Genomic DNA, 25,941 nt, shown 5'->3' with positions numbered 1-25,941 from the left:
CCATGATCCTTTCCCTTCTCCAGCTCTGTATCACTTTCGCCAATCACCTTTCCAGCTCTTAGATTCATCCCACCCCCTCCGGTCTTCTCCTATCATTTCGCATTTCCCCTCCCCCCACTACTTTCAAATCTCTTACTATCTTTCCTTTCGGTTAGTCCTGACGAAGGGTCTTGGCCCGAAATGTCAACAGTGCTTCTCCCTATTGATGCTGCCTGGCCTGCTGTGTTCCACCAGCATTTTGTATGTGTCCTCCTGTTGTATTGAGCAGTGGTGCCCTGGGGAAGAGATGCTGGCTGTCCACTCTATCTATTCCTCTTAATATCTTGTATACCTCTATCATGACTCCTAAGAACTTTCTACAGGGGCACAATTGAGAGCATCCTGACTGGCTGCATCACTGCCTGGAATGGGAACTGTATCTCCCTTAATCGTAGGTCTCGTTTTCTTGGCAACTGGAGCTCCAAACTACATGCAGCTGGTTGACAACATGCTTCAAGCATACAAAACCATGAAGTGGAACATGTCACTAAAGATTCATTTTCTGCATTCCTATTTAGACTTGGTCCCTGAAAATCTTGGCACTGTCAGTGACAAGCATGGTGAAAGGTTTCACTGGAACATTGTAGTCATGGAGAAATATATCAGCGCAACTGGAATCCATCAATGTTGGCTGACTATTGTTGGACACAGTGTCTGAGGCTTCTTGCTTGAGTACAAACAAATAGTTGAACTATTGACAAGCATCAGCACCATTATGCAATCAAATACATTATATTTAATAAAAGTTAATTTCTTGTTTCTCTAAATTTCTACATGATTCAAGTGGTCTGAATTTATTTGTGTTCAGCTTCAAGTGGTCTATCATGTCAGAAAAAAATTCTGAAGCAGCACTTTGGAAAAAAATTGCTGTCCAGTGTAATCAAAGTTCTCCTGCACACTCCAAAAAAAACCATTACCCATGCATTTTTGCTATAGGAAAGTTAAATCACTGGCCACAACTTGGACTCCAGCTCACACCACAATGGACCACCTAAAATGATCAGTTCACACAGTAATTTGCTATTGATTATTTTATTTTTTATTTTCACTACATTATTTATATTTGGATGCTATGAACAGTAGAATGGAGGTGACACAGCCCTCAAGCCCTCACACACACATACACACACTCCCAGATTCCGCCTGTCTCGATATCCACAGGCAGAGCTCACCGACTCTGGGCAATCCCAGTTAGGTTCTTCACCTATGTCACGAGAACAAGAGAAAAAACATTACAGCAGGAAGAGTACAGCCATGCAAGGGAAGGGAGCAGAGGACAGTTGATGACTGTTCCCGATCCATACTTTGCATAAAATATCCTCTCAGTCACAAATTATCATGCTAAGATACTCCCAAGCTGCAAAATGGATCTCAGTACTGCCCATTCCATCACACACTCTTACTGCTGAGATCATGCCCAAAGGGAATAGATTTACGATGAGAGGAGCCAAGTTCAAAGAAGACGCATAGGGCAAGATTTTCCCCAATGAAGAGTAGTGGGTACGTGTAATGCACTCCATGGGATGGTGTTGGAGGCAAATATGACAGGCATTCAAGAGGCTATTAGATATACACATGAATGTGCATGAAATGGAAGGATATGGACATTATGCAGGTAGCAGAGAATAGTTTAATTTCATCATAGACGATCCCAATCCCTGCTGTGAAAGGAAGAAGATTTGGCTTGGGGCTAGCAACTCCATCCCATAAAAACCCAGTGCTACAGAAATTCCAAAGACCTCATCCCTGGGGGAAGGAAGGATCTTTGTCTAGAAGACACCAAGAAGATGGGCTATACATGGGGGCAACTGGAAACACTGGCCCAAGATAGGACTCTAGCAACTGCTGTCAGCAGCCTATGCTCCAGTAGGGGTGAAGGGCTAACAACAACAGATTACTTAAGTTGGGCATTTGACCACTAATTTAATTAGTTTGACACAACATAGTGGGCCGAAGAGCCTACTCCTATGATGAAGTGTTCTATATTCTATCAGGAGCACAGACAATGGTCCGAATCAATGTGAAGAATGAGGAAAGAAAGGGGACAAGATCAAGCTTGTTTTCTCTACCAGCTGGAGTCAGTCACCAGCCAGGGATGGGCCTTTGGGACTCAGCAACAACTGAAATGGGTTGTTACACAGCCTGGATTCTGGGTGTGACACTTACAGTAACCGCAGCTCCCATCAGTCCTTGCAAAACAGCCTTCCCTGTCAACTGGGCCTACAAAGAAATACAACCATGGTTAGTCTGAGGGCAGCACAGTGGTAGAACTGCTGTCTCACAACTCTAACAACCCTGGTGCTGCCTGTATGGACTTTGCACATTCTCCCTCTGTATGGGATTCCCCCGGGTGCTCAGAATTCCTCCCACTTTCCAAGTCGTGCAGGTCAGTCAGTTAATTGGTTGCCTCTGCTGCACGTGGGGAATGCAAGAATCAGGATGGGAGGGGTTGGTGTTTACAGGAAAGTGAGGAGGGAGTGTCGGATTGATGTAGATGGATGTAAGCATGCACTCAGTGACCAGTTTGTTTCTATGTCACTGCTCGGATTCAGAGTGGGAGAGAGTGTTTGTGAGTATCCCTGTGTGAGTGACTGGGCAGTGGGTGCAGTTACCCTGTGCAGGCTGAGTGTGAAGTATGTTACAGCTCAGTTGCACCGGCAACAGCTCCCTCCCCATTGGTAGGACTCACCTGCTTGGCGGATTGAGCTATGCTGACCACGTCATTGACACGGTGCTGCAGGAAGGTCCACGTGTTCTCATAGTCAGGGGACGAGTCCTGCACTAGTACCAGCTCCGTGGTGTTGTAGATTCCAGTCAGGACTGCTCTCTTTGTGTACCAGTTGGACTGTTCACAGGCCGAGAAAGAGAAATTGTTACTGTCAGTGGATGATACGAGCATCAGACTCACTTTGGTGACTGTCCTCCTGCTGCTAGGAGCCACAAGTGTGGTGGGAAGAGAGAGGAGTTAACTGACCATGGTGAATGACTCCAGAGTTCACCCAGTCAGTCACAGACCCTGTACAGACCACTGGTGTCACTGTCACAGCCCCAGATGCAGAGAGGCTGCATCATTGCATGACACAGGACAGGCAGAGATGATAGTGTCACTGTATGACAAGCAGAGGGATAACCTGTCATTCTGTAGCTGTATGACAGTTAGGATATCCTCTTGCCAACTCAGGGAAGATCTGTGAACTGCAGCTCCCGAATGCCCAAGCACCGTTCACCTCACCAAGACACTCAGCCAAGAGGAACCCCACACCTTGGCTGATCTCCTGCCCCACCCAGATCAGGAACCAAAGTTGTCCTGGTCCACACTCTCCACCAAACCACCCCCCTCCTAACTCCATCTGCTCACTTCCTTTCCCAGCTGCATGCTGTTGGCTATTCACTCAGCCCCAGTGCCCTTCCTCTCACTTGCCCAGCACTCTGCCCCGAGTCTCCCTCTCCCCAAACATACACCAGGCAGCAGTCAATTAGCCCAATCACCTGTGCCACATGTCCTTGGGATAGGGGAAGGAACCATAGCACTCAGAGATGGGAAGACCCACATGGTCACAGAAAGAGCATCAGACAGTGACAGAGAAAGAGCCTAAGTCTGCTGAGTGGTGAGGCAGCAGTTCCACCAACCTGACACCTTTCCCACTGCCCTCCTTAGCAGCCACTCTCTCCCTCCTCCCCAGTGTCTTCTAACCAGAACCCGCTCCCAGCTGAGCTCTTCTGCATCCACACCAGACACCCCCTCCATTACTCACATCAGTTGACTTATCTCCTGCGTAGAACCAGATCTCATCCACCATCTCCGTCAGTATCCTCAGACTGTCAGCCACATTCTCCGGCATCAGCAGAAGACTCATCGCCTGTCAGAAAAAAGGGTGCTTGTTGGTGAGTCCGCCGGCCAACCAACTGCACTGTCACTGTGTGACAGAGGAGTCAGGGTCTTGCTCCACCTTTGCCAGCATCCATCAAGGAGCAGGGGCTTATTAAGGGGAAGGTCAACCTCAGCCTTACACTTGCACCCCATCCTCTCAGACTCTGAGAGGGGTTCGGAGGGGCCCATATCCTTGGATTGTCTGGATGGGGGTTGGGGGGGTGGTGAAGGAGACTGACCCCCTCAGTAAGTGTCAGGAAGGGTCTGTTCCCTTTGGGTAGAAGGTGTGAGGGGGGGGGGGGATCCATTCCCATTCCCTGCGTGAGTGGAGGGTTCCCTTGAACTCTCTCAGATTGAGATTCAGGGAGAATATTCCCTTTGATGCCATCAGAGGTTGGAGGATCTGCTCCCTCAGACACATCTCTGCCCTGGTGCACCCAGTGACCAGATAAATTTACAAGGCGTAATGTTCTTGTCCCATCATTTGTTTATGCCCCGTCTCCTCAGGGTTCCAGCCCTCTCCCTTGGAATCCATCCTTCATCCTACTGTAGAGGTGGAGTGACCGGTGTACTCTCACCTGTGGCCAGCTGTCGATGTAAGGGATTACCATACGTAGACGGGCCTCCACAGCATCCTTGATGAATACATCCGTCTTCTTCAATCTGTGGCCCAAGAAAAAACGAATAACATTGCAATAAGTCTGGAAAAGAAATGTGTTTCCAACATTTTATTGGCACTGCTGCATACACCAGGAATGAGGGACTGGATAATATTTCATAAAGTTATTTAAAAGACAATTAGATGTGTATAGGGGTAATTCACAGAGACAGGTGAAAAGAGGGCAAATAGGACAAGCACTGTGGTTGGCATGGGTAAGTTGGTCTGAAGGGCCTGTTGAATGTTGTAGGACTCTTGCATCTCTGGAGTTTAGAAGATGGGGAGGAGAACTTGAAACATACACAATTCCTATGGGGCTCGACAGGCCATAGCCAGGGAGGGCGTTTCCCCAGGCTTAGGAGCCCAGAGCTAGGATCGTAATCTCCGAGTAAGGTGGGTCTGCTTACAAATTAAACAAACTGATGCCGGAAGGTGGTGAGTCTTTGAAATTTTATATTGCAGGGAATGTTGGAACTCAAGTCACTGAGTGCATTTAAACAGACATGTAACGGTCACTGAGTACAAAAGGAATCAGTGTGTCAGGGTCAGGGACATTTCAGATTGTGTCCACAGCATTTTGGAGTGGGAGGGAGAGCAACCAGATGTCTTGGTACATATTTGTACCAATGGCCTCGGAAGAAAAAGCAAAGAGGTCCTGAAGAGAGAATTTAGAGAGTTAGAGAGAAAACTGAAAAGCAATTACCTACAGGATAGTAATTCCTGGATTGCTACCTGTGCCTCGAACTAATGAGGGTAGAAACCGGATGATTTGCCAGATAAATAAGTGGCTGAGAAGCTGGTGCAGTGGGCAGATCTTCAGGTTTTTGGATCATTGGGATCTGTTCTGGGGGGTGGGGTATGATCTGTACAAAAGGGATGGGTTGCACCTGAACTCTAGGGGAACTCACGGGCAGGTTTGTTAGAGCTGTTGGGGATGGTTTGAACTGATTTGGCAGGGGGATGGGAACCAGATTGAAGGGAGCCAGGATACGATGGATGGTAAAAAAAAAGCAAAGATAGATGCAGTCAGACTGTCAGGAAGGGCAGACAGATTATAGAACAAAATTTTAGCCAGCAGGGTAAGTATCAGTGCATTAGTGATGCAGAATCAAAAAGGGTAGCAAATACTTTACTTTATTGTCACCAAACAATTGATACTAGAGCGTACAATCATCACAGCGATATTTGATTCTGCGCTTCACGCTCCCTGAAGTACAAATCGAATTAAATATGATAAAAATTTAAATTATAAATCATAATTAGAAAATAGAAAAGGGAAAGTAAGGTAGTGCAAGTCAGGTCCAGATATTTGGAAGGTACGGCCCAGATCCGGGTCAGGATCTATTCAGTAACTACAGTACTAAACTTGTTATATCTCAATGCACAGAGTATAAGGTGAATGATCTTGTTGTACCTCTACAGATCGTCAGGTATGATTTTGTGGCCATCAATGAATCTTGGCTGAAGGATGGTTGTAGTTGGGAACTGAATGACCAAGGTTACACATTATATAGAAGGACAGGAAGGTAGGTAGAGGGGTTGGCATGGCTCTGCTGGTAAAGAATGGCATCAAATCGTTAGAAATATTTGTGGCTTGAGTTAAGAAACTGCAAGGGTAAAAGTACCCTGATTGCATTTACATACAGCCCTCCTAACAGTAGCTGGGATGTGAACTACAGATTACAATGGTAAATAGAGTGGGAAAATCAGGTCGGTAATGGATAGAGAGTGAATTTTTTGAATACTTATGAGATGGCTTTTTAGAGCAACCTACTAGGGGATCAGCTATACCGGATTGGGTGTTGTGTAATGAACCAGAGGCAATTAGGGAGCTGGAGGTAAAGGAACCCTTAGGAGACAGTGATCACAATATGACTGAGTTTAGCTAGAAGTTTGATAGGGAGAAAGTAAAGTTTGACCTAGCAGTATTTCAGTGGAGTGAAGAAAGTTACAGTGATGTGCGAGAGAAGTTCACTAAAGCAAATTGGAAGGAGATGCTGGCAAGGATGACAGCAGAGCAGCAATAGCTAGGGGTTCTGGAAAAATGGGGAAGGTGCAGGATAGGTGTATTCCAAAAGTGAAGGAATACTCAAATGCCAATATAGTACAATGATAGCTGACAGTGAAGTCAAAGCTGATGTAAAAGCAAAAGGAAGGGTATACAACAAAGCAAAACTTAGCCGGAAGATAGAGGATTGGGTAGTGTCTAAAAGCCTACAGAAAGCAACTACAAGAATCATTAAGAGGGAAAAGAAATATGAAAGCCAGCTAGCAAACAATATCAAAGTAGAAAAAGCTTTTTCCAAATATATAAAAGATAAAAGAGAGATGGGAGTGGATATAGGACTACTAGAAAATATAGACGGAGAAGTATTAATGGGGAACATGGAATGGCAGATGAAATAGACAATTATTTTGCATCAGTCTTCACTGTGGAAGACACCAGCAGTGTGCCAGGTGTTGAAGGGTGTGAGGGAAGAGAAGTTAGTGTAGTTGCTATTACGAGGGAGAAGCGCTCAAAAAGCTGAAGGACCTAAAGTACGCAAGTCACCTGGACCAGATGAACTAAACCCTAGGGCTCGGAAAGAGTCAGCAATAGAAATTGTGGATGCATTAGTAATGATCTTTCAAGAATCATTAGACTCTGGCATGGTTCCAAAGGACTGGAAAATTGCAAAAGTCACTCCACTCTTTAAGAAAGGAGGAAGGCAGCAGAAAGGAAATTATAGATTAGTTAGCCTGACCTCAGTGCTGGAAGATGCTGGAGTCAATTGTTAAGAATGAGGTTATGGAGTCCTTGGTGACACAGGCCAAGATGGTTTTCTTAAGGGAAAATCTGTACCTGTTGTACTTGTTGCAATTCTTTCAAAAGATTACAAATTGGATAAGTAAAGGGGATGCAGTGGATGTTGTATACTTGAATTTTCAGAAGGCCTTTGATAGAGTGCCACACCTGAGGCTACTTGCCAAGTGAAGAGCCCATGGAATTACTGTAAAGTTACTAACATGGTTAAAACACTGGCTGATTGGTAGGAGGCAATGAGTGGAAATTAAAGGATCCTTGTCTGGTTGACTGCCAGTGACTAGTGGTGTTCCCCAGGGGTCGGTGTTGGGACCACTTCTTTTTATGTTAAATATCAAATTAGATGATGAAGTGGATGGCATTGTTGCCAAGTTTGCAGATGATATAAAGTTTGATGGAGTGACAGGTAGTGTTGAGGAAACAGGAAGGCTGCAGAAAGATTTAGAAAATTAGCAGAATGGACAAGAGAGTGGCAAATGGAATACAATGTTGGAAAATGCATGGTCATGCACTTTGCTGGAAGAAAGAAATGTGCAGACAATTTTCTAAACGGGGAGAAAATGCAAATCTGAGATGCAAAGAGAGTTGGTAGTCCTTATGCAGAACACCCTAAAGGTTAACTTACAGATTGTATTGGTGGTGAGTAAGGCAAATGCAATGTTCGCATTCATTTCAATAGATCTAGAATATAAGAGCAGGGATATGATGCTAAGGCTTTATAAGGCCCTGCCGAGGTCTCACTTTGAGTATTGCGAACGGTTTTGGGCTCCTTATTTAAGAAAAGATGTGCTGGTATTGGAGAGGGTCCAGAGGAAGTTCCCAAGAATGACTCTGGAATGAATGAGTTATCATATGAAAGGCCTAGACAGAGTAGATGTGGAAAGGATGTTTCCTATATTATGGGAGTCTAGGATAAGACAGCACAGCTTCAGGATAGAAAGGAGTCCATTTAAAAAAGATGGAGAAATTTCTTTAGAAACAGAAAAATTAATGCACAATACAGGCCCTTCGGCCTACAATGCCTTAAAATGCCACCTTAAAACTGTTCCCTCTCGTGATAGCCATTTCAGCTCGGGGAAAATGCCTCTGACTATCCAGACAATCAATGCCTCTCATCATCTTATACACCTCTATCAGGTCACCTCTCATCCTCCGTCGCTCCAAGAAGAAAAGGCCAAGTGCACTCACCTAGTCTTGTAAGACATGCTCCCCAATCCAGGCAACATCCTTGTAAATCTCCTCTGGACCCTTTCTATAGTTTCCACATCCTTCCTGTAATGAGGTGTCCAGAACTCAGCCCAGTACTCCAAGTGGGGTCTGACCAGGGTCCTAAAGAGCTGTAACATTACCTCAGCTTTTAAACTCAATCCCATGGTTGATGAAAGCCAATGCACCGTAAGCCTTCTTAACCACAGAGTCAACTTGCGCTGCAGCTTTGAGCATCCTATGGACTCAAACCACAAGATCCCTCTGACGCTCCACACTGCCAAGTGTTTTACCATTATTATATTCTGCCATCAGATCTGACCTACTAAAATGAATCACCTCACGCTTATCTGGGTTGAACTCCATTTGAAACTTCACAGCCCATTTTGCATCCTATCGATCTCCCACTGTAACCTCTGACAGCCTTCCACACTATCCACAACACCCCAACCTTTGTGTCATCAGCAAATTTACTAATCCACCCCTCCACTTCCTCATCCCGGTTGTTTATAAAAATCACGAAGAGGAAGGGTCCCAGAACAGATCCCTGAGGCACACCACTGGTCACCGACCTCCATGCAGAATATGACTCGTCCGTGGGCAAGCCAATTCTGGATCCACAAAGCAAGGTCCCCTTGGATCGCAGCCTCCCTACTTTCTGAATAAGCCTTGCATGGGTACCTTTCAAATGCCTTCCATATACACTACATCTACTGCTCTACCTTCATCAATATGTTCAGTCACATCCTCAAAAAATTCAATCAGGCTTGAAAGTTACGACCTGCCTTTGACAAAGCCATGCTAACTATTCCCAATTGCATTATGCCTCTCCAAATGTTCATAAATCCTGCCTCTCAGGATCTTCTCCATCAACTTACCAACCACTGAGGTAAGACTCACTGGTCTATAATTTCCTGGGCTATCTCTACTCCCTTTCTTGAATAAGGGAACAACATCTGCAACCCTCCAATCTTCTGGAGCCTCCCCCAACCCCATTGATGATGCAAAGATCATTGCCAGAGGCTCAGCAATCTCCTCTCTCGCTTCCCACAATAGCCTGGGGTACATCTCATCCGGTCCCAGAGACATATCCAACTTGATGCTTTCCAAAAGCTTCAGCACATCCTCTTTCTTAATGTCCATATGCTCAAGTTTTCAATCCACTGTAAGTCAACCAGATAATCACCAAGATCCTTTTCCATAGTGAATACCGAAGCAAAGTAGTCATTAAGTACCTCAGCTATCTCCTCTGGTTCCATACACATTTTTTCACTGTCACGCTTGATTGGTCCTATTCTCTCATGTCTTATCCTCTTGCTCTTCACATACTTCTAGAATGCCCTGGGATTTTCTTTAATCTTGCTTGCCAAGACCTTCTCATGGCCCCTTCTGGCTCTCCTAATTTCATTCTTAAGCCCCTTCCTGCTAGCTTTATAATCTTCTAGATTAGTGATCACCAACCTTTTTAAGCCCAAGATCCCCTACTTTGGCCTTAGTGAAAGGTGAGATCGACCCCAAATCAATTAGTTACACGCACGTGCACGGGGGGTGGGGGGGGGCAGAAAAGACCGGAATTAAAACCCCGCAACCCAGAAGTAGAAATAATGCATAAACATAAACTAACCCATCTCTCCACTTCCTCATCCAGGTTATTTATAAAAATCATGAAGAGTAAGGGAGCCAGAACAGATCCCTGAGGCACCCCACTGGTGACCAACCTCCATGCAGAATATGACCCGTCTACAACCACTTTTTGTCTTCTGCGGGTGCCAGTTCTGGATCCACAAAACAATGTCCCCTTAGGTCCCATGCCTCCTTGCTTTCTCAATAAGTCTTGCATGGGGTACCTTATCAAATGCCTTGCTGAAATCCATATACACTACATTTACTGTTCCTTCTTCATCAATGTTTAGTCACATCCTCAAAAAATTCAATCAGGCTCGTTAGGCACGACCTGCCCTTGGCAAAGCCATGCTGACTATTCCTAATGATATTATACTTTTCCGAATGTTCATAGATCCTGCCTCAGGATCTTCTCCATTAACCTACCAGCCACTGAGGTAAGACTCACTCACTGGTCTGTAATTTCCTGGGCTCTCTCTACTCCCTTCCTTGAATAAAGGAACAATACCCGCAACCCTCCAGAACCTCTCCTGTCCCTGTTGATGATGTAAAGATCATCGCCAGAGGCTCAGCATTCTCCTCTCTCGCCTCCCAGAGTAGTCTGGGGTACATCTCATCTGGTCCCGGCAACTTATCCAACTTGATGCTTTCCGAAAGCTCCAGCACATCCTCTTTCTTAATATCTACATGCTCAAGTTTTTCAGTCCGCTGCAAGTCAGCACTACAATCACCAAGATCCTTTTCCATAGTGAATACTGAAGTATTCATTAAGAACCTCCGCTATTTCCTCCAGTACCATACATACTTTCTCACTGTCACACTTGATAGGTCCTATTCTTTCATATCTTATCCTCTTGCTCTTCACATTCTTGTAGAATGCCTTGGGATTTTCCTTAATCCTGCCTGCCAAGGCCTTCTCATGACCCCTTCTGGCTCTCCTAATTTTCTTCCTAAGCTCCTTCCTGTTAGCCTTATAATCTTCTACATCTCTCATATTACCGAGCTCCCTGAACCTTTTGTAAGCTTTTCTTCTTGACTATATTTATTAAAGCCTTTGTACACAATGGTTGCTGTACCCTACAATAACTTCCATACCTATGCAGAACTCCACACAAATATCCCCTGAACATTTGTCACATTTCATCTGTACTTTTCCGAGAACATCTGTTTCCAATTTAAGCTTCCAGTTTCCTGCCTGATAGCCTCATAATTCCTCTTACTCCAATTAAACGCTTTTCTAACTTGTCTGTTCCTATCTCTCCAATGCTATTGCAAAGGAGATAGAATTATGATCACTATCTCCAAAATGTTCTCTCACTGAGAGATCTGACACTTGACCAAGTTCATTTCCCAATACGAAATCAAGTACAGACTCTCCTCTTGTAGGCTTATCTACATATTGTGTCAAGAAACCTTCCTGAACACACCTAACAAACTCCACCCCATCTAAACCCCTTGCTTTAGGGAGATGGCAAACGATATTTGGAAAATTAAAATCTCCCATCACGACAACTATGGTATTATTTCACCTTTCCAGGATCTATTTCCCTATCTGCTCCTCGATATCCCTGTTACTATTAGGCAGCTTGTAAAAAAACACCCAGTAAAGTTATTGACCCCTTCCTGTTCTTAACCTCCACCCACAGAGACTCTGCAGACAATCCCTCTATAGCTTTTCTGCAGCCACGACACTATCTCTGATCAACAGTGCTATGCCCCCACCTCTTTTGCCTTCCTCCCTGTCCTTTCTGAAACATCTAAAACCCAGCACTTGAAGTAACCATTCCTGTCCCTGAGCCATTCAAGTCTCTGTAATGGCCACCACATCATATCTCCAAGTACTGATCCATGCTCTGACCTCATCGGCTTTGTTCATAACACTCCTTGTGGTCTGAGTGCATCCCTTCTCTACCACCTGCCTATCCTCCCTCTCACATTGTCTACAAGCTTTCTCTATTTGTGAGCTAACCTCCTCTTCCCCAGTCTCTTCAGTTCAGTTCCCACCCCCCAACAATTCTAGTTTAAACTCTCCCCAGCAGCCATAGCAAACCTCCCTGCCAGGATATTGGTCCCCCGAGATTCAAGTGCAACCCATCCTTTTTTTGTACAGGTCACACCTGCTCCAAGAGGTCCCAATGATCCAGAAATCTGAATCAGCTCTGACCTCTGCTCCAATCCCTCAGCCACACATTCTATTCCTATTCTCACTGTCACGTGGCACAGGCAGTAATCCCGAGATTACTACCTTTGAGGTCCTGCTTCTCAACTTTCTTCCTAACTCCCTGTAGTCTTTTTTCAGGACCTCTTCCCTTTTCCTACCTATATCATTGGTACCAATATGTACCACGACCTCTGGCTGTTATCCCTCCCATAGCAGGATATCTTGGACATGATCTGAAACATCCCGGACCCTGGCACCTGTGAGACAAACTACCATCCGTGTTTCTTTCTTGCATTCACAGAATCGCCTGTCTGACCCACTAACTATAGAGTCCCCTATCAGTACTGCCTACCTCTTCCTTTCCCTATACTTCTGAGCCACAGGGCCAGACTCTGTGCCAGAGGCATGGCCACTGTCGCTTCTCCCAGTTAGGCTGTCTCCCCCCCCCCAACCAACAGTACTCAAACAGAAGTACATATTGTCAAGAGGTGCAGCCACAGGGGTATCCTCTAGTACCTGACTCTTCCCTTTCCCACTCTTAACTGTGACCCACTTGTCTGTCTTCCGTGGCTCTAGTGTGACCATCTGCCTATAACTCCTATCACCTCCTCGCTCCCCCTGACCAGCAAAGGTCATTGAGCTGCATCTCCAGTTCCCTAACTCGGTCCCTTAGGAGCTGCAGCTTGACACACCGGGTGCAGATATGGCCGTCCGGGAGGCTGGGAGACTCCAGGACCTCCCACATCTATCACCGAGCACAGAAAACTGGCCTTACACACATACTTCCTTTCCACAATTAACAAAGTTAAACCTACCCCGCTTTGTCCCATTGAGCCAAAGCCCTATCACTCTGCTACCTGTTGTTTCCCCAGGTAGGCCGTACCCCCCAACAGTACTCAAACAGGAGTACTTATTGTTAAGGGGGACAGCCACAGGGGTATTCTCTAGTATCTGACTCCTGTCCTTCCCTCTTCTGACTGTTATCCACTTATCTGTCTCCAGTGTGGACAATTTGTGGAACTTGTTACTACAGGCAGCTGTGGAGGCCAAGTCATTGAGTATACTTAAGGCAGAGATTGATAGATTCTAATTGGCCACATCATCAAAGGTTACAGGGAGAAGGCCGGGGAGTGGGGCTGAGGAGGGGGAAGATACGGATCAGCCATGATTGAATGACAGAACAGACTCGATACGACAAATGGCCTAATTCTGCTCCTATGTCTTATGGATTTATGGGTACGGGGACAGTGCTCAAAAATGTCAATTTCAGCCATGATTTTGGTGAACAGCAGGCCAGGTTTGCGGGTTTGAAAAACAACACACTCCACCCCCTTCTCAGCAGTCTCCCTGCTGATGTTGGCTGACTGACCTTCCCCACCCAAAAGTCAGCAAGATGCAATCAACACACCTCCAAAGTCAGTTGACCATGACCCTCATTGTCATTAGCATTTGGAGCTAGAGATAGCATGAGCCAGACCCTCAAAGCAGTGTGTGTAGTGGCAACAGGTAGCAAATTATTCCTGTGCAAGGGAAGATTCTTTCCCAAGGACATCAGTGAAACCACCAGATGTTTTATGACAATCCATTAGTTTCACTGCCTTTTGCTGTCATCAGCAGTTTATTACCAGAACTAGCCTCTCAGTCTGGATTGGATTCCCTGAATCAGTGGCTAGACACTATCACTATTGTAAAAGACAGCGTTCCACTCAAGGGTACTTACTCCTCCTGCCCCAGCTCAACCAGCTTGTGTTGCTTGGCGAGTACTTGTGAGAGCTGCTTGTTGCTCTGGGTGACGAAGTGCAGCACTAAATCACCTGGACCATGTCTAAACATCCCAATAACAGCTGGCGACAGCTCCAACACCTCAAACAAGAACACAGAAAGAGGTCACATTAATCCATGTGTTGCAGTCCCAACCACTGATTCCGGCCGGTAGGGATGGGTTGGTAAGAGAATAACTCTGCTACGTAATGGGTTAAATTTTACTTCAATGTAATTTTCCTGCACCACCCTTGTGATAATTACTGAGAATCCAACAATATCTGTTCAGCATTAAGTTAGTTACCAAACGCCCACAGCTTTTAGGGTAGAAAACTCCAAATATTCACCTTAACTCAATCCTAAATGACCTAACTGTTGTATGGATTCTGTGACCCTAGGGAATCTATGCTGCTCTGCTGGAAATCCCTTTGAACTCTATATACTTCAATCGGGGTCATCTCTCCCTCTTCAAGAGACTGGTGACCTAGCAGGCTCCATCTTCCTTCAGCACTCCTCATGTTAGTTTGTGCTATCACCAAACTGGGAACTATTGCATTTGATCTTCTCAGCCAAATCAGGTACAGACACTATGAATGGTTGGGGTCCAAGTGCTTCCATCTCACTGGCCCTACACTCTCCTCTCAAGCATCTGGACAGTAAAGACACTCATGTTAGCCTAGTGTTTATTGACTGTAGCTCTAGCCTAAACAGTATAATTCTAAATTCCTAGTCCTGCAACTCAAAACCTTCCTTTGCAACTGGATCCTTAACTTCCTGGCCTAGAGACCACATTCAGCAAGGTTGCTTCCTCAGCAGCCTACTCTACTCCCTATTCACTCACAACTGTGCAGCCAGGTTCTGCTCTAGGTCGATGTAAAAGTTTGCAGATGACACCCACCACAGTAGGCCAATGTCAAACAATAATGACTTGGAGTAAAGGAAGGAGGCAGAGATTTTATAACATGGTGTCATGACAACAACCTTTCTCTCAATGACAGCAAATCAAAAGAGCTGAGCATTGACTTCAGGAAGGGAGAAGCAGCTTCAGCGGCAGGTTGCTGTCAATGCAATGCTCCTCAGACAAGATGAAGAGATCATTACTCCCCAACGCCATTCGGCTCTACAATTCAACCACCAGGGGCAAGATATGTTAAGACTTCCGAATGTCAATCTGTTTCATTTCCTCTGTTACCCTATGTCCTTGGCCCATCCATACATCTGGGAGATTGCTTGTGTCTTCCTTAGTGAAAACAGATCTAAAGTACTCATTAAATTCTTCTGCCATTTCTCTGTTTCCCATAATAATTTCACCCAATTCATTCTTCAAGGGCCCAACATTGTTCTTAACTATCTTCTTTCTCTTCACATACCGAAAAAAGCTTTTGCTATCTTCCTTTATATTCCTGGCTAGCTTGCATTCGTACCTAATTTTTTTCTCCCCGTATTGTCTTTTTAGTTAAGTTCTGTTGTTCCTTAAAAACTTCCCAATCATCTGTCCTCCCACTCACCTTAGCTCTATCATATTTCCTTTTTTTTAATGCTATGCAATCTCTGACTTCCTTTGTCAACCACTGTGGCCCCTTTCCCCCCTTTGAATCCTTCCTTCTCCGGGGGTTGAACTGATTTTGCACCTTGTGCATTATTCCCAAGAATACCTGCCATTGCTGTTCCACTGTCTTTTCTGCTAGGCTATCCGTCCAGTCAACTTTGGCCAGCTCCTCCCTCATGGCTCTATAGTTTCCCTTGTTCATCTGCAACACTGACACCTCCGAGCTGCCCTTATCCTTCTCAAATTGCAGATAAAAGCTTATCATATTGTGATCACTACCTCCTAATAGCTCCTTTACTGTGAGATCGCTTATCAAATCCTGTTCATTACATAACACTAAATGCAGAATCGTCTTGTTCCTGGTCGGCTCTCGTACAAGCTGTTCCAAGAATGCATCCCGTAGGCACTCTACAAACTCCCTATCCTGTGGTCCAGCACCAACCTGATTCTCCCAGTTCACCTGCATGTTGAAATCCCTCATAACTACTGCAACAATACCTTTGCCACATGCCAATGTTAACTCCCTATTCAACTTGCACCCAATATCCATGCTACTGTTTGGTGGCCTGCAGACAACTCACATTTGGGTCCTTTTGCCCTTACTGTTCCTCAGTTCTATCCACACAGATTCTACTTCTCCTGACCCTATGTCCGCCCTTGCAAAGGACTGAATCTCATTCCTCACCAACAGGGCCACCCCACCCCCTCTGCCCACATTTCTGTCCCTACGATAGCACGTATACCCTTGAACATTCATTTCCCAGGTCTGATCTCCCTGCAGCCATGTCTCCATTATCCCAACAACATCATAGTTACCCATTCACACCTGGGCTTCAAGCTCATCCGCCTTATTTCTGACACTTCGAGCATTCAGATATAGAACTTTTAACTCATTTCTCCTCTCTCTGTTTGAATCACTGCCTATTGTGCTTAACCCAGCTCCTCGAACTCCCATCGGGCTATACACCCCTAGAATTTTGTTGTCCTTCCTAAATTTACTTATTCTTTCAACACATCTAACTCCATGTTCCGTCAGACCATCCCTCTGTACATGTCCTCCTTATCACTAGTTTTGCCCCACCTTCCTCTACTACACACTTAATATTCCGGAACCCGTGTAGTCCCCACCTGTCATTTATTCTTCCTCTCGCTATCCTCCCTCACATTCTGGATCCCCGACCCCTGCAAATTTAGTTTAAACCCCCCCCCCCCCCCCAAGAAGCACTAGCAAACTTCCCTGCAAGAATGTTAGTACCGCTCCAGTTCGTAAACCGTCCCTTCGGAACAGATCCCACCTTCCCTGGAACAAAGCCCAATTATCTACAAACCTGAAGCCTTCCCTCCTGCACCATCCTCTCAGCCACATATTAATCTTTATAATCTTTCTGTTCCTTGCCTCACTCGCACGTGGCACAGGTAGCAATCCTGAGATTGTTACCCTGGAGGTCCTGCTCTTCAGCTTCGCACCTAACTCCCTGAACTCCCTACGCAGGACCCCCTCACTCATCCTACCCACGTCATTGGTCCCTACATGGACCATAACATCTGGATTCTTGCCCTCCCACTCGAGAATAACCTGCACCCGATCTGAGATGTCTCGGACCCCGGCACCAGGGAAGCAACATACCATCCGAGACCCCCGATCTTCCCCACAAAATCTCCTATCTGCCCCCCTGACTACAGAATCCCCTATCAATACCGCTCTCTTCTCTTCCCTCCTCCCCTTCCTAGTCAAGGGTCCAAACTCAGTGCCAGAGACAGGACCACTGCAGCTTGTTCCTGGTAGGTCATCCCCACCAACAGTATCCAAAATGGTCTACTTATTTTTGATGGGAACGGCCACAGGGGTGCTCTTCTCTCTCTGTCTGCTCCCCCTGCCTCTCCTGACTGTCACCCATGGGCTGTCACCCATTTGTGTTCAGTTTTGTTTCAGAAATATACTAGTATGCTAGAAAAAGTGCAGAGGAAATTTAGAAAATGTTGCTGGTATTCCAGGGACTGATTTATGCAGAATTGGGAAGATTGACTTTTTTTTCACTGAAGTGTACAAGGTTGATTTTGATACAGGTGCATATAATCATGAATGAAAAATATAGGGGGAATATATACAGTCTTTTTCCCCAGGATAGTGGAATCAAGGACGAGAAAACATATGTTTAAGGTTATAGAGGAGTGATTTGATAAGCATCTTAGGGGCAACTTTTTAACCCAAATGGTGATCAGTATTTGGATTGAATTGCCTGAGGAAGTACATATTGTGCCTATAAAAAGTGCAAACAGTGCATTTTACTGTGTGCTTTAATGTACATGTGACAGATAAAGCTACTCTAATCTGTTCTCAGCAAAGCTCTGGAATCTTCCCTTGGAAGTTTCTATGTTTTATTGTTTTACAACATTGAATCACAGTGGAATTAATCTGGCTTTTTTTTACAATGATTAACAGAAAAAGACTCTTCCGTGTCAAAGTGAAAACAAATCTCTACAAAATGATCTAAATTAATTACAAATATAAAACACAAAATAATTGATTGCATAAGTATTCACCCCCTTCAAGTCAGAATTTAATAGATGCACTACTGGCAGCAATTACAGCCTTGAATCAGTGTGGATAGGTCTCTACTAGCTTTGCACATCTGGACACTGAAATTTTTCCCTATTCTTCTTTACAAAACTGTTCAAGCTCTGTCAGATTGTACGGAGATCGTGAATGAACAGCCTTTTAAGTCTGCCCACAAATTCTCAATTGGATTTAGGTTGGGACTGTTACTTGGCCACTCCAAGACATGAACTTTGTTGTTTTTCAGCCAGTTTTGTGTAGCTTTGGCTTTATATTTGGGGTCACTGTCTTGTAAAACAAATCTCCCAAGTCTCAATTCTCTTGCAGACTGCATCAGGTTTTTCTCCAGGATTTTCCTGCATTCATTTTACCCTCTACCTTCACAAGTCTTCCAGGGCCTGCTGCAGTGAAGCATCGCCACAGCACCAAGCCTCACAGTAAGGATGATATATTTTTGATTATGTGCAGTGTTTGGCTTACACTAGTGCTTAGTCTGATGGCCAAAAAGCTCAACTATAGTTTCATCAGACCATAGAACCATCTTCCAGTTGACTTCAGAGTCTCCCACATGCCTTCTGGCAAACTCTAGCTGAGATTTCCTGTGAGTTTTTTTCCCCTAACAGTGGCTTTCTCTTTGTCATTCTCCCATAAAGCTGCAACTGGTGAAGCACCTGGGCAACAGTTGTTGACCCCATCTCAGACACTGAAGCTTGTAACTCCTCCAGAGTTGTCACAGGTCTCTTGATGGCCTCTCTCACTAGTCCCCTTCTTACAAGGTCACTCAGTTTCTGAGGAAGGCCTGCTCTAGGCAAATTTACAGCTGTGCCATATTTTTTCCATTTCTTGAAGATTGACCTAATATTCAGTGACTTGGAAAATTTCTTGCATCCATCTCCTGAATTGAGCTTTCCATAACCTTTTCAAGGAGTTGCTTGGATTGTTCTTATGTCTTCATGGTATAGTTTTTGCCAGGATGTTACTTCACCAGCGTGGCCTAGTGGGCAAGGCATCAGACTAGTAACCTGAAGGTCACTGGTTTGGGCCTCAGCTGAGGCAACGTGTTTGTGTCCTTGAGCAAGGCACTTAACAACACATTGCTCTGCGATGACACCGGTGTGGAGAGGGGAAGGCCTGCAGCTTGGGCAACTGCCGATCTCCCATACAACCCTGCCCAGGCCTGCGCCCTGGAAACTCCAGGCGCAGATCCACGGTCTCTCGAGACCGACGGATGCCACAACAACAACCTCACCAGCAGCTGGATCTTCCAAGATACAGGTGTACTTTCACTACAGCAATTTTCACACCTTGACTGCACACAGGTCTCCAAAAACAGATCTCCATTTGACTAAATATGAGATTTCTAAAACCACTTAGCTGCACAAGTGATGATTTGGTGTGTCACCAAATTGCAAAAGGGGGTTTAAAACTTATCCAATATTGTGTTTTTATATTTGTAATTAATTTAAATCACTTTGTAGAGATCTGTTTTCACTTTCAAATGAGTCTTTTTCCATTGATCAGTGTAAAAAATGCCAAATAAAATCTACTGTGATTCAATGCTGTAAAACTAAGAAGTATGAAAACTTCCAAGGAGGGTGAATCCTTTTAAATGAACCATAGTTGAGGCAGAGACATTATAAACATTTAAAAGGTTCTTGGATGGTACATGGATAGGAAAGGTTTAGAAGGATATGGGTCAAATGTGAGAAAATGGGATTTACTTAGATGGGAATCTTCATTGGCATGGATGAGTTGGATTGAAGGGTCTGTTTTCATGCAGCATGACTATGATGTGTATACACTAATCCTGCATAATCTCATTCACTACATTGCAACACTATTAGCACAATGCCCATCACGCCAAAAGTACATAAATTAAAGGATACGAAATGGTTAAATAACTAAACATAAAACAAGTGTAGTATGCAGTCTGGCAGGCTGTCATGATAGTAGGAAGCCACAGGACCTGACCTTAATACTTAGTTAGTTACATCACTCAGATAAACACACATAACAATGTCTCCATGTTTAATGCTAAATCAAAGCTGGTGTGCTAGTGAGCAATAGAATCTTGGAGGAGTTGCAAGGAAAATTGAATTAACACAGGATGAATGTAATTGGGTGGTCGATATGGACTCATATCGCTGAAGAGCCAGTTTCCAAGGGTAGCTAATGTTATCCCACTTTTTAAGAAAGGAGGGAGAGAGAAAACTGGGAATTATAGACCAGTTAACCTGACATCAGTGGTGGGGAAGATGCTGGAGTCAATCATAAAAGATGAAATAGCGGCACATTTAGATAGCAGTAACAGGATTGGTCCGAGTCAGCATAGATTTACAAAGGGGAAATCATGCTTGACTAATCTTCTGGAATTTTTTGAGGATGTAACTGTTACATACCCCGTGGGTATCTTGTGACTGTCACATGACCATGATGTAATTGAGGCTCTGCTGGGCATGATGTACTGGTCTTGTGACGGTAGAGTGATGTAATTTTCCCGCCAGTGAGAGGTCATGTCATGGCTTGTTTGAACAGGGTATAAAAGGACGACTCCTCCCTGTGACGCAGGTCAGTTCGTGGCTTAAGCTGTCAGTAACTCCGTTCTGCTGCGTATTTGATTTTATGACGCAGTTTTGTTTTAATTTCTACTGTAAGAATTATTGTGCTGGCAGTTCTGAAAATCACTGCCAGTTAAAGTCCAGTCAGAAAGTGAAGAATTATCGAAGTTTGGGAAGCTGAAGAATCCAGGAAAGTTGATGTTGTCAGCAGTGAAACAGGTTTGACCTTATTTGATCTTCATTCAGAAGGAATTAGAAACCTGCACCCACGTTAGTCCCTGCTTTAAGAGCAGAAAGGACTGGGGCAGTGAGTTATTTGCCAAGGAAAGGTCAGTGCCTTTAAGCCATTTTATTTCCTTCATCGTAAATCCTTCGGGCAATGCATACTTCGGCTGGGTTCAGCAGTAATGTCACGAAAGAGAATTTATTACTTCAAGGAAATTCTCTCCTGATTGACTGTAAATCATTTTGGACTTTTTGCAATACTACTTTAAAGAACTGAGTTCACATTTCTCGCTTTAAGAACTGTTCGAGCTGCCGTTTAGCAGCCTACTTCCAGTTAAGTTAGTCCTTTGTTTACTTTTGGGTTTTTGTTTTAGCAGGGTTTAATAAATGTTTTATTTGTTATAAAAAACCTGTCTCAATTATATATTCATTGTTGCTGGATCGTAACAGTAACTATGAAAATGGACAAGGGAGAGCCAGGAGATGTAGTGTACCTGGAATTTCAGAGAGCTTTGATAAGGTCCAACATAGGAGATTAGTGCGCAAAATTAGAGCACATGGTATTGGGGGTAGGGTACTTGACATGGATAGAAAATTGGTTGGCATACAGGAAACAAAGAGTAGGGATTAATAGGTCCCTTTCAGATTGGCAGGCAGTGACTAGTGGGGTATCACAAGGCTCGGTGCAGGGGCTGCAGCTATTAACAATATACATTAATGATTTAGATGAAGGGATTAAAAGTAACATTAGCAAATTTGCAGATGATGGGTGGCAGTGTGAAATGTGAGGAGGATATTATGAGAATGAAGGGTGGCTTGGACAGATTGGGTGAGTGGGCAGATGCACAGTAGATGCAGTTTAATGTGGATAACTCTGAGGTTATTCACTTTGGTGGCAAGAACAGGAAGGCAGATTACTATCTGAATGGTGTCAAGTTAGGAAAAGGGGAAGTAAAATGAGATATAGGTGTCCTTGTTCATCAGTCACTGAAAGTAAGCATGCAGGTACAACAGGCAGTGAAGAAAGCTAATGGCATGTTGGCCTTCATAACAAGGGGAGTTGAGTATAGGAGCAAAGAGGTCCTTCTGCAATTGTACAGGGCCCTGGTGAGACCACACCTGGAGTATTGTGTTCAGGTTTGGTCTCCAAATTTGAGGAAGGACATTCTTGCTATTGAGGGAGTGCAACATAGGTTCACAAGATTAATTCCTGGGATGGCTGGACTGTCATATGTTGAAAGATTGGAGCGACTGGGCTTGTATACACTGGAATTTAGAAGGATGAGAGGGGATCTGATTGAAACATATAAGATTATTAAGGGGTTGGACACGCTAAAGGCAGGAAACATGGGAAACATGTTCCCAATGTTGGGGGAGTCCAGAACCAGAGGCCACAGTTTAAGAATAAGGGGTAGGCCATTTAGAACAGAGTTGAGGAAAAACTTTTTCACCCAGAAAGTTGTAGATGTATGGAATTCTCTGCCTCAGAAGGCAGTGGAGGCCAATTCTCTGGATGCTTTCAAGAAAAAGTTAGATAGAGCTCTTAAAGATAGCAGAATCAAGGGATATGGGGAGAAGACCGGAACAGGGTACTGATTGTGGATGATCAGCCATGATCACAGGGAATGGTGGTGCTGGCTCAAAGGGCCAAATGGCCTACTCCTGCACCTGTTGTCTAAAGTCCATGCTTACGATTTGAGAGACATGGAACAGTGCACTGTGCAATTGAAGAAGTGTGTTTCCCTCAGAGCACGCATGAAGTAAAACATTGCTGAACTTGTACAGAACTTTAAAAAATTCCAAACCTGGAGAACTGTGTGCATACTGTATCTTTGGGACTCTTCAATCAAGAACCTATCAATCTCTACTTTAAATATACCCAATAACTTCACCTCTATAACCATACAAGGCAATGAATTCCACAGATTCACCACACTCTCTGGCTAAAGAAATTCCTCTTCAACTCTGTTCTAAAGGAACATCCTTCTATGCTGAGGCTGTATCCTCTTGTCCTGCATTCTCCCACTACTGGAAACATCCTCATCACGTCCACACTATTTAGGCAATTCAATATTTAATAGACTTCAATGAGATTCTCACCCCTCCCCCACATTCTTCCAACTCTAGCGAGTACAGACCCAGAGCAATAAAACACTCCTCATACATTAACCCTTTCATTCCTGGATTATTCTCATAAACTTTCTCTCGACCCTCTAGCACATACCATAAAGAGTAAAAGGGAGGTGAGAGTTGATATTGGACCACTTGAAAATGATGCTGATGAAGTGGTAATGGGGAACAAATAAATGGGAGATGAACTTGGGTACTTTGCATCAGTATTCATTGTGGAAGACACTAGCAGTGTGCCAGAAGTCTGTGAGTGTCAGGAAGCAGGAGAGAGTGCCATTGCTATTAAAAAGGAAAAATTGCCAGGCACGCACAAAGGTCTTAAGGTGGATAAGTCACCTGGGCCAGATGGAATACATTCCAGAGTCTTGGGAGAGGTTGCTGAAGAGATGACGAATGCATTGGTCATGATCTTTCAAGAATCACTCGATTCTGGCATGGTCTCTCTCGGAGGACTAGAAGATCGCAAATGTCGCTCCACTTTTTAAGAAGGGATGAAGGCAAACAAAAGGAAATTATAGGCCAGTTAGCCAAACCTCATTGGTTGGGAAAGTGTTGGAGTTTATTATTAAGGATGAGGTGTTGGAGAACTTGGTGTCTAATGATAAAATAAGTCAAAGTCAGCATCGTTTCTGTTGAGGGAAATCTTGCTTGACAAATCTGTTAGAGTTCTTCGGGGAAATAATAAGCCAGGTGGACAAAAGAGAGGTAGTGGATGTCATTGACTTGGATATTTAGAAGGCATTTGATAAGGTGTCACACGCGAGGCTGATCAACAAGATAAACTCCTATGGCATTACAGGAAAGCTACTGCGTGGATAGAGGAATGGCCGACAGGCAGGAGGCAGCGAGTGGGAATAAAGGGGGCCTTTACTGATTGGCTTCCAGTGACTAGTGGTGGCAGATGGAACACAATATTGGGAAATATCTGATAATACATTTTGGTAAAAGGAACAACAGTGCAGACTATTATCTAAATGGGGAGAAGGTTCAAACATCAGAAGTGCAGAGGGACTTAGGAGTCCTCATGCAAGACTCCCAGAAGGTTAATTTACAGGTTGAGTCTGTGGTAAAGAAGGTATATGCAATGTTCGCATTTATATCAAGGGGAATAGAATATAAAATTAAGGACATAATGCTGAGTCTTTATAAGACACTAGTCAGGCCGGAGTTGGAGTATTGTCAACAGTTTTGAGCACCATATCTCAGAAAGGACGTGTTGTCAATGGAGAACGTCCAGAGGAGGTTCACAAGGTTGATTCCAGGAATGAAAGGGTTTCTCTTCCTGCCATTACGAACATTTACACTACACGCTGCATCTGCAAAGCAAACAGTATTATGAAGGACCCCATGCACCCCTCACACAAACTCTTCTCCCTCTTGCCATCTGGGAAAAGGCACCGAAGCATTCGGGCTCTCATGACCAGACTATGTAACAGTTTCTTCCCCCAAGCTATCAGACTCCTCAATACCCAGAGCCTGGACTGACACCTTACTGGCCTGTTGTCGTGTTATTATTTATTGTAACGCCTGCACTGTTCTGTGCACTTTATGCAGTCCTGGGTAGGTCTATAGTCTAGTGTAGTTTCTTTTTTGGGTTGCTTTTTTACATAGTTCAGTCTAGTTGTACTGTGTCATGTAACACCATGGTCCTGAAAAACGTTGTCTCATTTTTACTATGTACTGTACCAGCAGTTATGGTCGAAATGACAATAAAAAGTGACTTGACTTGATCTGAGGAGTGTTTGGTAGCTTTGAGCCTGAACTCACTGGAATTTAGAAGTATGCTTGGAGATCTCATTGAAACCTAACGAATGTTGAAAGGACTACATAAGGTGGATGTGGAGAGGATCGTTCCTATGGTGGGGGTATCCAGAACTAGAGGGCGCAGCCTCAAAATTGAGGGGCAACCTTTTAGAACAGAGGTAAGGAGGATTTTTTGTTAGCCAGAGGGTAGTGAATCTATGGATGCTTTGCCACAGACTACGGTGGAGGCCAAGTCTGTGCGTATATTTAAGGTGGATGTTGATAGTTTCCTGATCAGTCAGGGCATCAATAGCTATGGCGAAAAGGCAGGTGTTTGGGAGTGAGTGGTATCTGAGATCAGCCATAATGGAATGGCAGAGCAGACTCAATGGGCTGAATAACCTAAATCTGCTTCTAGGTCTCATGGTCTTACATTCTTTTTTAGATATTGTACCCAAAACTGCTCAGAATACTCCAAATGTGGTCTCAGCATTACATCCTTGCTTTTATATTATAATCCTTTTGAAATGATTGCTAATACTGTAATAGTCTTCCTTAATACCGACTCAACTTGCAAGTTAACTTTTAGGGAATCCTGCATGAGGACTCTAAAATCCCTTTGCACGTCTGACTTCTGAATTTGCTCCCCATTTAGAAAATAGTCTACGCCTTTATTCCTCTACCAAAGTGCATGAGCATACACTTTCCTGCACTAAATTCCATCTGGCACTTCTTCGCCCGTTTTCGTAATCTGCCCTTCTGTAGATTTGCTGCTTCCTTCAACATTACCTGCCCCTTCACCTATCTTTGTATCATTCACAAACTTGGCCTCATAGTCATTAATTCTGATTGATGAGAGATAACTTTGAAGAGAGACTCAGTAAAAATGGCTGAATTTGTATAATATCATTAATATGCAACATTCTATAGCAGATGATGAAGGGCTATTTCCTATCGCTGGGAGTCTGCACAATGAAGAGGTGAGTATGGTCTACCTCAAAAGGCTCAACCATGAAGGTTATTTAATGAAACCCATTGATTGAGTGGATCTCCAAAC

The 25,941-nt window shown here is 44.3% G+C and overlaps 1 protein-coding gene across 1 annotated transcript in view; it reads right to left on the bottom strand.

Annotated features, from left to right (window-relative positions):
- Nucleotides 1-1,061: 1,061 nt before the first annotated feature.
- The window catches only part of coq9 (coenzyme Q9 homolog (S. cerevisiae)), a 32,668-nt gene continuing 7,788 nt past the window's right edge, over nt 1,062-25,941 (bottom strand). The window contains exons 4-9 of the mRNA XM_059992452.1: nt 14,082-14,224; nt 4,489-4,573; nt 3,795-3,899; nt 2,729-2,884; nt 2,206-2,259; nt 1,062-1,243 (exon numbers count right to left, since the gene is read on the bottom strand). Of these exons, the coding sequence (XP_059848435.1) occupies nt 1,208-1,243; nt 2,206-2,259; nt 2,729-2,884; nt 3,795-3,899; nt 4,489-4,573; nt 14,082-14,224 (579 nt within the window). The 3' untranslated portion in view covers nt 1,062-1,207. The remainder of the gene's footprint in view (nt 1,244-2,205; nt 2,260-2,728; nt 2,885-3,794; nt 3,900-4,488; nt 4,574-14,081; nt 14,225-25,941) is intronic.

This window comes from Hypanus sabinus, chromosome 17 (genome assembly GCF_030144855.1).
Source record: "Hypanus sabinus isolate sHypSab1 chromosome 17, sHypSab1.hap1, whole genome shotgun sequence".
Classification (NCBI taxonomy): domain Eukaryota; kingdom Metazoa; phylum Chordata; class Chondrichthyes; order Myliobatiformes; family Dasyatidae; genus Hypanus; species Hypanus sabinus.
This window is presented reverse-complemented; position numbering and strand designations above follow the sequence as displayed.